The following is a 12727-nucleotide window of genomic DNA, read 5'->3' as shown; positions in this document are numbered from 1 at the left end:
GCTACTGTTGAAAAGTTGCTTCTAAACACTGTATACAATATTGTATTGGAAGTGATTTTCTTTCCAGGTTTAAAATTGATGATTTACATCCAGGTGCAACACTTTCTAATCCATATTGATCATGGGTAGCTGTTTTCTGCTAGTCCATCAACATAGAGTAAATGAACTTTTCACCACCATTATTTGCCCATTTGATAGTTTTATAGTGTGATCAGAGCATGCATCTTCCTATTACCTCCCTACGGGTTTTCAGTTGGGAACTCAGTTTCTGATTTTGCAGCAAGCCTATACCTAAAACTTTTCTTGCATGCTGTTTTCTGTGTAAAGTGTGATCTTAGGAATTAGCAGGTAACCCCTTTTTTTTCTTACAGAAGCCAAAGAAATTGTTTTAAAGGCACAGATCCTTGCTGGTGGAAGAGGGAAGGGTGTCTTCACCAGTGGACTCAAAGGAGGAGTACATTTAACTAAAGAGTAAGTGTTTTTATTCATTTCAACAAAATCTTTGAGAGAAAAAAAGCAGAACAAGAGACACATAGTGATATGGTGGTTTTTGATGTGGATGATGGTTCAATATGCTAGATGACTTTACAGTTTCGGACTAATAACAAGATAAGATCTTTCGCGTCATTGTCAACAGACCAGTTTCTCTTAAAGAGTAAGCAGCGGGGTTCCGAAAAGTTTTATGTCCTAACATGTTTAAATAACATATCTGTCATTTTTATTTTAATTGTTAACATCTTGACAAATTTATACACTTATAACTTCAGTTTCAAAATCTCAGTTCTAGTGCACTGGGGTTTGAGAGCTGTCCTCTAAATCGATTTAAAACAAAATAAAAAAAAAAACATAACAAGTGCTCTGGCTTTTCTGTTCCATAGCACATCATGGATCGTTATTGCTGTGTTACCTGTTTGACAATGTGGACAATAATCTTTACACTCTCAGTGCACTAGAGCAGACATTTTGAATAGAGCTTTGAAACAGGCTTTAAAGTTAGAAGTGTAAGCTGTTAACAATGAAAAGAAAACGTACAGGTATGTTATTTAAACAGTTGTAGCAACACGTGGGGATGTGTTACACTATATTATTCGGATCCCCGCTACTTTACTCTTTAACCCAAACACTGTAGACCTGGATATCAATGCTAGCAACATTCTATTGAATTTTTTTCAGAACCACACTGTAAAATCTCACTTACAAAATTGCTCTGATAATAATGTTAGCCTTGTTTGTAAACACCTTTCAACTTGTTTTTTTCTGATTCCACACCTCAATGTGGCAAATTAAGCTACATTTATTCTCAAAGATTTCAGAAATCCATACAGAAATCACTTTGGCCTATTTAAGATCTATTTTCTTCAATGCTATTGTTGAATATAAAATGTTTTTTTCTGATTGATCTGTATGTAATCATGCAGCCTGCAGCACTTTGCACAAATAGAAAAAATGGCAAACTGTTCTGTCGTTGGTGCAACCAGTGTTTCTTTGCATGCTATGCGGCATGTTGTATAACCAAGAATGAATTTCCCAAATAGTAACATTAAATCTCATTTAAATTCCAGGAATCAAACCAAAGCGACCAAATTATAAAGGATAAATGTTTTATTTTTAGTGGCAATGTTGAAATATGCTTCCCTGAGCATATAATTGAAAAGCATTGCTTCCAATTTAAGGCTGTATTTGGAGCAATTCCATCTCATACCAAAGTATTCCAGGATGAAATGCTCATATTTTTTTTGAAACGTTGTCAATTTCAAGGCCTGCTCTTTTGATGGATAAACAGAAAATTTCAGCTCAATCTGACAAATAGGAAAAAAAGGATAAAGGTTTTAGTGAAACTGTGGAGTGTGACTGCCTGCTTTACTGTGGTGAAACGCTGTGCTACAGTTGTTTGTTTGTTTATTTATTTATTTATTTTGATAAATATGACCTAGTTCCATCCATATTGACAGGTTATTCAATGCACTAGACCTTTATAACAATCTGTATTTTTGCATTGAACTCATTTAAAAAGTAGAGTCACTGCCAGCTTAATTTGGTGGCAGAGGGCACTTCATGATTTGATGAAAACAAATGTACAGTACACCCAAGTCACTCCATTAAATCGTCACATTAAGGCAGGATTTGCCAACTTGAATTCAGGTACATGTTGGAATGCAAAGTGGGCTCACAGAGAAAACAAAAACAAAACACACAGGTGGTTCCCAACCTTGAAAAACATAAAATCTAGACACCTTTGTGGAACAACAGGATCCAGGAACAAAAACAATGAGTTAGTTTACCACTATCACCAGCATCCGCAGTATATCCTGTACCCTTAATGGGTTTCACACTCCCTGACCCTTATTATAAAAAATAAAAACAAAACAAAAGTGTTCTGTGGACACGATGGAAGGGCAAGTCCCTTCTCTTTAAGAAAATGTTTTTTTTTAAATTGATGTCCAAGTAAAATAGAATCAAGAATACAGATGTATGTTTGTGTTTCTGTCTTTGCAGCCCTGCTGCTGTTGGTCAGCTGGCAAAACAGATGCTTGGGTTTAATCTCACCACCAAGCAGACCCCGAAGGAAGGTGTTAAAGTGAACACGGTAAAGAGGGGGTTGTGTGCAGCAACGTTAGGCAACATCATTAAATGTGGATCACCATTTAATAATGCTTTTGATTTCTAAGGGATTTTACATGGTTCTTAAGTCATAAAAGAGTAAGTAGCTTGAATAATATGCATAACATAGGCTACCCCAGTGTAGTAAGAACTAGTACCATCTAGTGAAATGGAAATGGTTCAAAATATCATGAGGGCACCTTGGATGATCAAGCCTATGTAATATGTAATGTAAAAAATAAATAAAATAACAAGTCTTTAATTCTATAAAAAAAAAAAAAATCATTATAGCATTATAACATTAAAAGCTAACCAGGAAGTCAAAGATATGGGTATAAATATGAAACAATAATTACCAGTTACTTGATGTTTAAAGAGAATTGTATTGCCATTACGGATTTCATCTTACACTTGTTTCAGTGCTGCCGATAACTGCATTTTTGTTTGTTTGTTTGTTTTTAGCTGAAGTAACCAAGTAGAAAAATCCAGATTTACCAAACACAAAAGTATAGATCTGACCAGCAACACAAAATGCATATGAAATGTTGGCTTTTCAATCTGGATTGTAAACATATGTGATACACAAATGGGCATCACATACTGTAGTTATGCACGCTGGTGTCTCATAAGCATCCCATCATTGTGCTTCTTCATTTCTCCTATTGAACTCAACCCAGATTAATAGTGGTCAAGACTGTAGGCATGCCATTGCTGAAACATTGAAAGTGTGTTGCTGGTTTCTAAATATCTCCTGGCCATAAAATCCCCCGAAACTTAGCACTCAGTAGTTTTCTTATTAGTCTAAAATGGCCTGGAGCTTTCTGTTAAGACTAGCTGATGTTCATTCCCACTGTTTAATTTTGCCTCACTCTACACATTTGTTCCTGTCAGTCGCTGAAATATTATTTCACAGAACCATTTTCTAGAGTGAAATTGGCTAATGGTCCTATACGATGGGCTGATTATGAAGTTTTTTTTTTTCCTCTGCAAAAACTAACTTGACACAGCTGTTTAGTTAAAATGTGCAAGCCATGCTTCCCACTGCAGTCACTGCCTTAAGCCTTAAGAATCCTCTGGAAAATTAGAATTGCCTTTATTGCTGTGATCTATTTTTTTTTTTTTTTTTTAACTGTTCGAAGCTAGTTTATTTTCTGTTTGCATCAGCATTTTATCTTGACAAGTCACATTGTAGCCCATAGAAATTAATTAAAAAATCAGTTTGGTAAAGTGGCTCATATTCATCAATAACATCGTGGAAATAAAACTTTTCCCCTGACAACATGTTGCTCTGTATTCTGAATTTGAAATGATTCAAGTAGTGACACACCAAGGGCCATTATAATAGGATGGAAATGCAAGAATTCATGACATTATTAATTTGAAGAAAATTTGTTTTATAGCATTTATCAAAAAAAAAAAAAAAAAAAGGCATGGTTTCTTTATTTTCAGCTACAGTATTTCCAGTTTTACCCATTATTAATTTATACAGTGTTAATTGCCTTCCAGACATTGCACATTTTGATCCAAGAAGGTTTGATGCACGAACAAAGGAAATATCTGATTTGCGCACATAAACACTGGAAATTAATTAGTTTTTATACTTAATTATTCTCTGTGGGGAATCTAAATGTGATTCACTAGCATAACCTTATGCAGTTGTACCCAGTCATTTAATAAAGTAAAATACAGGCTGCAGTTTTTGTGAGCCGAGAATGTCATAGCAGGGTTTTGTTTAAAAGACATTTTGCATCATCTATATTACAGTGGTTTTAGCGGAGCTGTTCTTAATTGAAGTTGTCTGCTGTTCAACATGCAGGTGATGGTGGCAGAAGCCTTGGATATTTCACGGGAAACATACTTTGCCATACTGATGGACAGAGCCTGTAATGGACCTGTTATGGTTGGAAGCCCCCAAGGAGGAGTTGACATTGAAGAAGTGGCAGCTTCTAGCCCAGAGAAGATTTTTAAGGTATGATCGTTGACCATGGTGGGGGACAGCTATCTTTTTAAAGAATGTACGTCTTAAAAACATGTATCCCTGTTCTTTGAAAATCACTGAAAAACTAGGATACCACATTACACATTTTTATGTGTACTTTTGATACTCTCCAGAGACCCCTGCTGGAAGAGAGGGTTTCCTACATATGCAAGACTCTCTGTAATTGCCTATTATCTTCTCTGTTGTAGGACCTGAACATACAGTAAGAATGTATAGTTTGGCTGGCATTTCAAATCTCAAAGCTATACAGAAAAAAAAAATAGCAATTCACAAACCCCTTTGCTTATATGCATAGGCGCAACCATGGCTAAAATGTTAAGGGGGACATGGGTTTTTGTGTCTTGTGTGTTTGGCCATTTTTCATAAGACCATGGGGTCTCCCAGTGTACCCTGGGAGTAAAAATATCAAAGTAACAATCTGTGAAGTAATGTCCTCAATAAAACACTTACATGATAAGTACTATGAAACTCAGTATGGTGCTAGAACTCTGACATGCAGGAGAAAAACAGAATAAAAAAATTAAAAAAACAAAACAGTTCAATTAGGATAAAGGGCCAGGCCATGTTTTGTTTGTTTGTTTTTTGTTGCTGGTATTATACAACTTCACAGTAAAGTCAGAATTTCCAAATACATTGCTGTATGGTAGCTATTATTTCTCTTTACAAAAGCTTAGGCAAATATAAGTTATTTTCCATCTTGCTACTTGTACAGCTATAGTATTTAGATAGAGAGTTGCAACACATTTTTAAATATTTAAAAGTGGATCCTTGATATGTGTTCTGAATGATACCCATAATGAATTGTAATCTCTGAAGAGACATCTTCGGCCTGAAACTACTGTACTTGTAATTTCTTTTAACAAACATATGAAATATGAAATGTTTGCTCATACACTTTATACCAGACATTGACGTGAAACACGGTGTCAGGTTCTGTCATTGTGTCACTGTCAAAATAAAGGTGTTTGAATCATTTTCAGTAGATGGTTTGCTAATTCTCAAACCATCCTTAAGGCAGTGGTTTGAGATTGAAAACTGTAACTGCCAGCCTGACACCAGTTAATTACTGCTTTTTGAATTAATGTGAATAGCCTTTTCATTTAAAACTGTCAAATTAAACTTAATATCAAATCTTCTTTGCTTTTGTGATTGAACAGGAAGTAATAGATATTTTCCAAGGGGTTACAGATGAGCAGGCACTTTGCATGGCAGCTAATCTGGGATTCAGAGGATCTTTAGAACGACAGGTAATAAATACACTTTTGCAGTTACTGGACATCAATGCAGGCTATGTTTTAGGATATGAATTCAATTTTTTTTTGTTTTGTTTGGTCAGTCAATTGTGGGCCCCAGCAGTGACTTCTTTGTGTGTGTGTGTGTGTGTGTGTGTATTATCTTAAAATGCTGTGCTGTAACCAATATTTTTTTGTCATACATTCATATATGACTGTGTATTTATGAAGATCACCTAATGATTCTTTGCTAGCCGTTACTGATCATCATTACTTCAAAGCTATTTAACAGTATTATTAAATATTTTCCTAAACCAGTCTGTCTGGAGTCGAAAACATTAAGAACAGTACAATTGAACCCGGACGTTTTAGCTTTTTTTTTTTTTTTTAAATATTGGTTACCTTTTTATTTGCTAATTATATTTTCCTTTGTAAAATGTAGGCGGCAGATCAAATTAAGAAGCTTTATGATCTGTTTTTGAAAGTTGATGCAACTCAGGTGGAAGTGAACCCCCTTGGAGAAACTCCTGAAGGACAAGGTAAGAAATGAAAGAAAGTAAATGAATGATCTTACTATATTTCATGTATTATGCATCGTTTTTTACTGTATTGCATGTATTCTGCATTTCTCTTTTTAAAGTATTATGGATTTTCTTGTTGTTACTGCATCTTGTAAAGCGCTTTGTGATGGTGGTCCACTATGAAAGGCGCTATATAAAATAGATTGATTGATTGATCTCAGTTGGAAAAACAAAGCCTTCCCTGCACTAAGGACAGCAGTCATTTAAAATGTTGTAATTTAGGTGAGCAGCAGACTTAACAGATGCAGTATACAGTGTATGCTGCAGTACAATATATACATACATTTACTGCAATATAGCCATGTATTACTGTGCATACATACTTTGGGGTAAAACTGATACACCACAAAATGATCTAAAACACATAAATAAAATAAATAATATGCCTGTCAGCAGAAAGGTGTCAGCAGTGTAAGGTACTGTAATTATCTATATAAATTATTACTGGCGATAATTCTAGGAAAGCTTGACATACACTAGGCAGAGCAGCCACAGAAAAATGGAAATACTTTTCTCTGACAATGTATAGAACCTCAGTGTTGGGAAATATGGATTTATTTTTATAATAAAAATAACAATAAAAACTGACCACTATAACAAAATAGTAGCAAATGGAAGTAACAAATAGTAATGAGTTTCTGTGCTTAGTAATACTGAAGGCTGTGTTTCCTACAGGTCACTGGCAAACATTGTACAGTGCACTTTCTCGTCATTAAAAGCTAATGTCTTGTTTGAAATGGTGGGGACAGAACAATACATTGTAATGGCAGGTTTATAGACCGCTGGACGTATAAAACGTTGTTGTGGGGTAAAGGAAAAATTGTCATTTGGACACCTTAACATCTATAAGAATGAAATTGATTGAAAATAATACTTTTATAGTCATCACAATTGTCAAATCAATCACGAAGATGAAGTTTAGAAATGAATTTAGTGACAGAAGGGGGAGAGAAGTTCTCAACGGAAACTCCTCCAAGGATTCCTGTAAGTAGATCTTCTGTTAGGGGTACTGAGGAGCCATATATTCGCTACACCCTCTACTGGCCCTGGAGAATGCTAAACAGAGATTATGAGGCCTAGTCTACGTAATTCTTTGGAAATGTCCAACTGTTTGGTTTGTTGTTGTTTTGTTCTATTGGATATATTCATAATCGATTGTACCTTTTGGGAGTCAACTAAAATTAGAACTTGTAAGTGTCACGGCAAAAGTGGTTCTAGGAAGTGATGTTAATACTTGTGGAAGGAAGTTCTCAGTTGCTAGTCTTCGTTAAAGTAGTATTCACATATATAGGCTTGCTCATTTTCAATCTAGAACTTCAGTTTACTAGACTAATAAGCTTGGTATTTTGAAAATAAAAAGCATATGTATGTTTTAAATGTTTTTGACTGCTTTTAAATTGCTAAGTTTATATTTTAACACCCAAGTACATTACCTTCAGTACACCACTATATCAGAAGAAAGCAAAACGTTGGCAATCAAAAGTAACAATCTATTCATAAACATTTGCAGATGCACATATGATCAGTGTGCCTTAGGACTTGTTTGATTGGCAGCACACATGTGAAGTAGTCAAATGAAATTGAAGCAGAAAAGCTTGCTTTCATTTGCAGTACTCTAAATGATCTTTAAAAAAAACGTGCTGCAAGAAGGGAAAGCAGCCTGAAGGCTTCTCAGATAAAGGACCTATTGTTTTTCTTCCAGATACAGCTTTTGACTTTTAATTCAGTGCAACTGTGTAGGTACAGCACAATGAAAAACGCACAATGCTTTTTACATGTTATATGTAGAACTTGCAGTAGGCAATGGATAAACTAAATGCAGTCTGTTTGTGTGGTGTACATGGCTCAGTACATTCTGTTACATCGATTATGTATATGTTGATAAACCTCTGCAGTGCTCAATGGTTTGTGTTTCTTGAATGGTAAAATACTGGTGTCGTGTCATACTACTGTTCATCCAAAAACCAACGAAGGAACACCTCATAGGCAAGCCTTTTGATGATTTTCAGAGCCTGTGAGGCAGAATTAGAACCCAGTGTTGGATGTTCTAGAACTAAACAAATAATTTAATTGATTTAATTAACATAGTTGTCAGAAGTAAGGTAATATAATGTATTTTTATTTTTTTCAGCTGAGTGACTAACATTAATAATTCTGATAATGGTGCATCTCCTGGTTTATCTCTTTGATCTTCAGTGTCATGTATGTAACCCCATTAAGGGGTTATGTTTTCTCTTGCACCTTTTTTTTGAAGAGTTCTTTGTTAAACCAACAAGATCAAAGTATACAGCTGTCAGAATGCACGGTCTCTGTTATGCTAAAATAGCAGTTCACAGATCCTTAGACCGACAGCAGCTACAAAATTAAGTCTCTGTGGATATGACAAGCTGTCTTTGATATTTGTTCAAAAGGAAATATATTCTTTTTTATATTGCAATGCCATGATGATATAACCTTTGGTAGATAAATAATGATTATTCTTTACAAACTCTTTTTAAGAAAAAAAACAAACAAACAATAATATTGGTACAAAGTGATATCACATTACACGCTAGCAAATCAAAATAACAGAAGAGAAACAACATGCAGGCCAGAAAAGGTTTAAAGTAATAAAGAACTGCACATGTATGTTTCTCTTTTACTTCCCATTTGTGTTACTTGTGATGCTGTTTCTGTTCTTTAAGGACAGCTTACTATCAAAAATAACAGTAGCACATCAAGGTAAAGAAATGCTTGTTTCATTTTCATGAGGGTGGATTTAATTTCTTTTTTTTTGTTTTAATGAGAATTGCAAATTCAAGGACAGTGTGTTTAGGGATATGTTTTGAATAAAGCACTAAATAAGATGGACACAAATCGTGACGTGCCAGTTACTGTTATAAATATTGTAACTAACATGTAAAGTTCCTGTAGTTCAAATTTAACACAACTTTTGAGTCCACGTGGTGCCATTTAATGATGCTATTATTATTATTCTTTATTTGTTGAATTATTTCTGTAACCCCAATATATCCTAGAAAGGAATAGAGAACCCAGCCTGATGTGCACAGATGCTTTCTCTCTTGAACACTGTCATATTTTGATTAATTTAACCTGCTATTCTTTCACAGTTGTGTGCTTTGATGCAAAAATCAATTTTGATGACAATGCAGAGTTCAGACAAAAAGAAATCTTTGCGATGGACAATACATCTGAGGGGGATCCAATTGAAACAGAAGCAGCCAAATATGACCTCAAGTACATTGGATTGGATGGCAATATCGCTTGCTTTGGTAACTACAGTCAAACCTATTGTTCAACTGTGTAATAATCATTCATGTAAGCATGTATGCAAGTGTGCAGTATAATCACATACAGCATGGAGTAATATGATAATTGGTGGCCTAAATCAATTCTTGGAAAAAATGTTTTGCTTTAGGCCTGTGAAATAAACATTAATTCATTTTCCACAAAAATCCTCAATCCTTTCTAGTTTCTCCCACTGAATACATTACAAAAAAAGAGAAACATGTTCAAACTTAACAATTTAAGGTTTTAGTATAATACAGTTTTTTCCCCCCCAAAAAATATATGCACATGTACTACTTACACATGATTCTATCTTGTAGTTTTACATTTCATTAATTTAATCTAATTGGGCACTTCAACGGGTAGCATATACAAATTGCTTTTGATTATAATGAACACAAACATACATTTTCAGCAAACACTATTTTTATTAAGCTTCAGAAGACTATGTACACTGCTTACATAATGCCGTTTCAGCACCAGTAAAGTTAATGAAGTAAGACGTTTGTAATTAGACATGGATTGTAAGCCTAGCAGGGAGTGATTGGGTCACTTATTTGTCTTGGCTCCCTTGGGTCAAGCGGAACATTCTTGTGAAAGTCATTCTTTTTGTTTTGCTGTTTTGTGAGGCACTAATGACCGCAGATATTAAACTTGCTTGTGATCATGGAGTAGATTTACTTGTCCAATCAGGGCTTCGTTCAGGCATTTGTTGATGACAGTGAACTCGTACCTCATTTTTATTAATTAGATTGCTGCATGATGTCTTATTATACATGTATGTTATTATTATTTTTATTATTATTAAGTGCATTTCTTTGTGACTGGTTATATTCTTGGTATGTCTGGTTTCAAAGATGGTAACTAGCTTAATGACATCCATTTATAAATGTTTTTTCCAGTACTTTTTAAATAATATTGCTTGTTCTTGAAGAAATGTTCTAATATGTTTATTTTTTTTATTTTTAGTAAATGGGGCAGGACTGGCAATGGCAACCTGTGATATTATTGATCTCCATGGTGGAAAGCCAGCCAACTTCCTGGATCTGGGGGGAGGTGTGCAAGAGAGCCAAGTCTATCAGGCTTTTAAACTCCTTACTGCTGACCCCAAGGTATTTGTAGTCATAAGACATGTACAAGCAATCTCAAACACAACTACAGCTGGCCATAACGTTTGCATCACCCTGTAGAATTAACTCATTTTGCTTTATAAAGTTTAATGAAACCTGCTGAATAATGTTACGTTAACATATTGAATTACATACCACTTTGTAGTTTTCCATATACTTCACGAAAAAAACAGAAAAATGTGACATTTCTAAATCTGACATGAAGTACTGTACTACTATTGTGGCTTCCGGTAGACTTAATTGTCCTAAAGTTCTAGGTGATACAAAACCTTTGTCCATAGCTGTACTGTACTGTATATACCAAAGATACTCCATTTAAAGATCTGGCGAAACAAAAATAACCTCCATTGCAAGTTCTCTTTAATACTCTTATTAATCTGACATCGCATGGCATAACAAAGATGTATGCGTTTGTGCAAGTACAGTAAGGGGCGGTGCTAAGCTCCAAAATGAATTGTGAAGATGGGCATACTATAGTTGGCACTTGGGAAATTCAGAGACCACCACACAGTATGCAGAAAACAGCATGTCCTGAAATCATAGCAAAAGGGAGGGAATCCATGTGCGTTTCTATTAAATCAGTTTCTCAAAGTTTTAAGGTTTCATTATAGTTATATTTGTGTGAGCAGTAAGACATTGCACTTGATTCTGTGGATCGTGTGGATCATACCCATGTTGTGCTCTCTATATAATCTCAGTGCATGGGGGACTTCTACCTTACAAGTCTTACTGCTGAGGTTTCTTCTTATTTTCATCTCCAGTGAGAACTTTAGAGTTATTAATGTCTCTGAGTGAATATCAAACATTATATTTGCATATATTTAAGCTTAAAAGAAAGTTTAAATGCTTAGAATGCCAATTACCAATTAGTGTGCTCATTTATTGATTTCATTCTTGAATGTTAAATGATTACGGTATTTGATGTCATTGGCGACGTTCATATTATGCATCAACCACAAAAAATACTTATTTATAACTATTGCAAGACAATAGTATCCCAGCGCACTGCAAGTAAATGCAATCTGCATAGCTCTTTACTGTGAGAAAGTACTGAGCAAATACTAGACGACGCAGTGATGAATTTCTATTTTCTGGTTCTCTTGTTTTTTTAGATATTGATTAATTATAATGGTCTTGGTGCTGTATTTATTCTGCTGGACTTACATAAATCCATACACTTTGTGCTGTACAAATCAAAGGACTGACCTATTTATTTTGTGTGTTTTATATATTACATATTTCCTTTGTAAATATCAGTATAATCCTTAAATTATTATTATATTTTTTTTTTGGCCCTGAAATAGCTTGTTGCAGAATAAGTCAAAAATAAGTGTTTTGTTATATATCTATATATATATAGATAGATATATACGTTCGATTTTAACAAAAAGGGATTCTAAGAGGAATCGAATCCTGAAAATGGACTCAAGTAATATCAAGAAGCGGGTAACCCGGATACCCGAGGGCCCTATGTCATCCCTACTATTTATTGATAATTGTTAAACACACGCCATTGTGCTCAATTGAAATGTCTGTATATTAGTCACATAGACTACATCATCACTTGTATCATCCATACATGCTTCAAAAACTGATGAAACAATGCATGCAGCTCATATTCGTGTACAAAGCAATCTCTCTGAGCTACACATAGATTGTTATTATATGACTAATGATTAACATTTGATTCCTATCCTTAGAGTATAGCCTTTGAGCTGCTATTCAAATACTACTTTGTCCACTATTGGGAAGACAAAATAATAGCATTTAGGGGTTTGTGCAATTAAGCTATGTATCAAACAGGTTTTGTAATTTTTTTTTTTTTTATTATACAGCTTCCAAGAAGTGAACATAATGTATAATATGTGACTTACATTTCAATAGACACTTGCATTC

The 12727-nt window shown here is 34.5% G+C and overlaps 1 protein-coding gene across 1 annotated transcript in view; it reads left to right on the top strand.

Moving 5' to 3' along the window:
- Positions 1–12727, top strand: part of LOC117411893 (succinate--CoA ligase [GDP-forming] subunit beta, mitochondrial) — an 80303-nt gene that overhangs the window by 31319 nt on the left and 36257 nt on the right. Inside the window, exons 3-9 of the mRNA XM_058988616.1 lie at positions 372–471; positions 2497–2587; positions 4418–4570; positions 5758–5847; positions 6275–6371; positions 9524–9685; positions 10671–10813. Coding sequence (XP_058844599.1) covers positions 372–471; positions 2497–2587; positions 4418–4570; positions 5758–5847; positions 6275–6371; positions 9524–9685; positions 10671–10813 — 836 coding nt within the window. The remainder of the gene's footprint in view (positions 1–371; positions 472–2496; positions 2588–4417; positions 4571–5757; positions 5848–6274; positions 6372–9523; positions 9686–10670; positions 10814–12727) is intronic.

This window comes from Acipenser ruthenus, chromosome 16, assembly GCF_902713425.1.
Source record: "Acipenser ruthenus chromosome 16, fAciRut3.2 maternal haplotype, whole genome shotgun sequence".
Classification (NCBI taxonomy): Eukaryota; Metazoa; Chordata; class Actinopteri; order Acipenseriformes; family Acipenseridae; genus Acipenser; species Acipenser ruthenus.
Note: the sequence above shows the minus strand (reverse complement) of the source record. Positions and strands in the feature narration are given on the sequence as shown.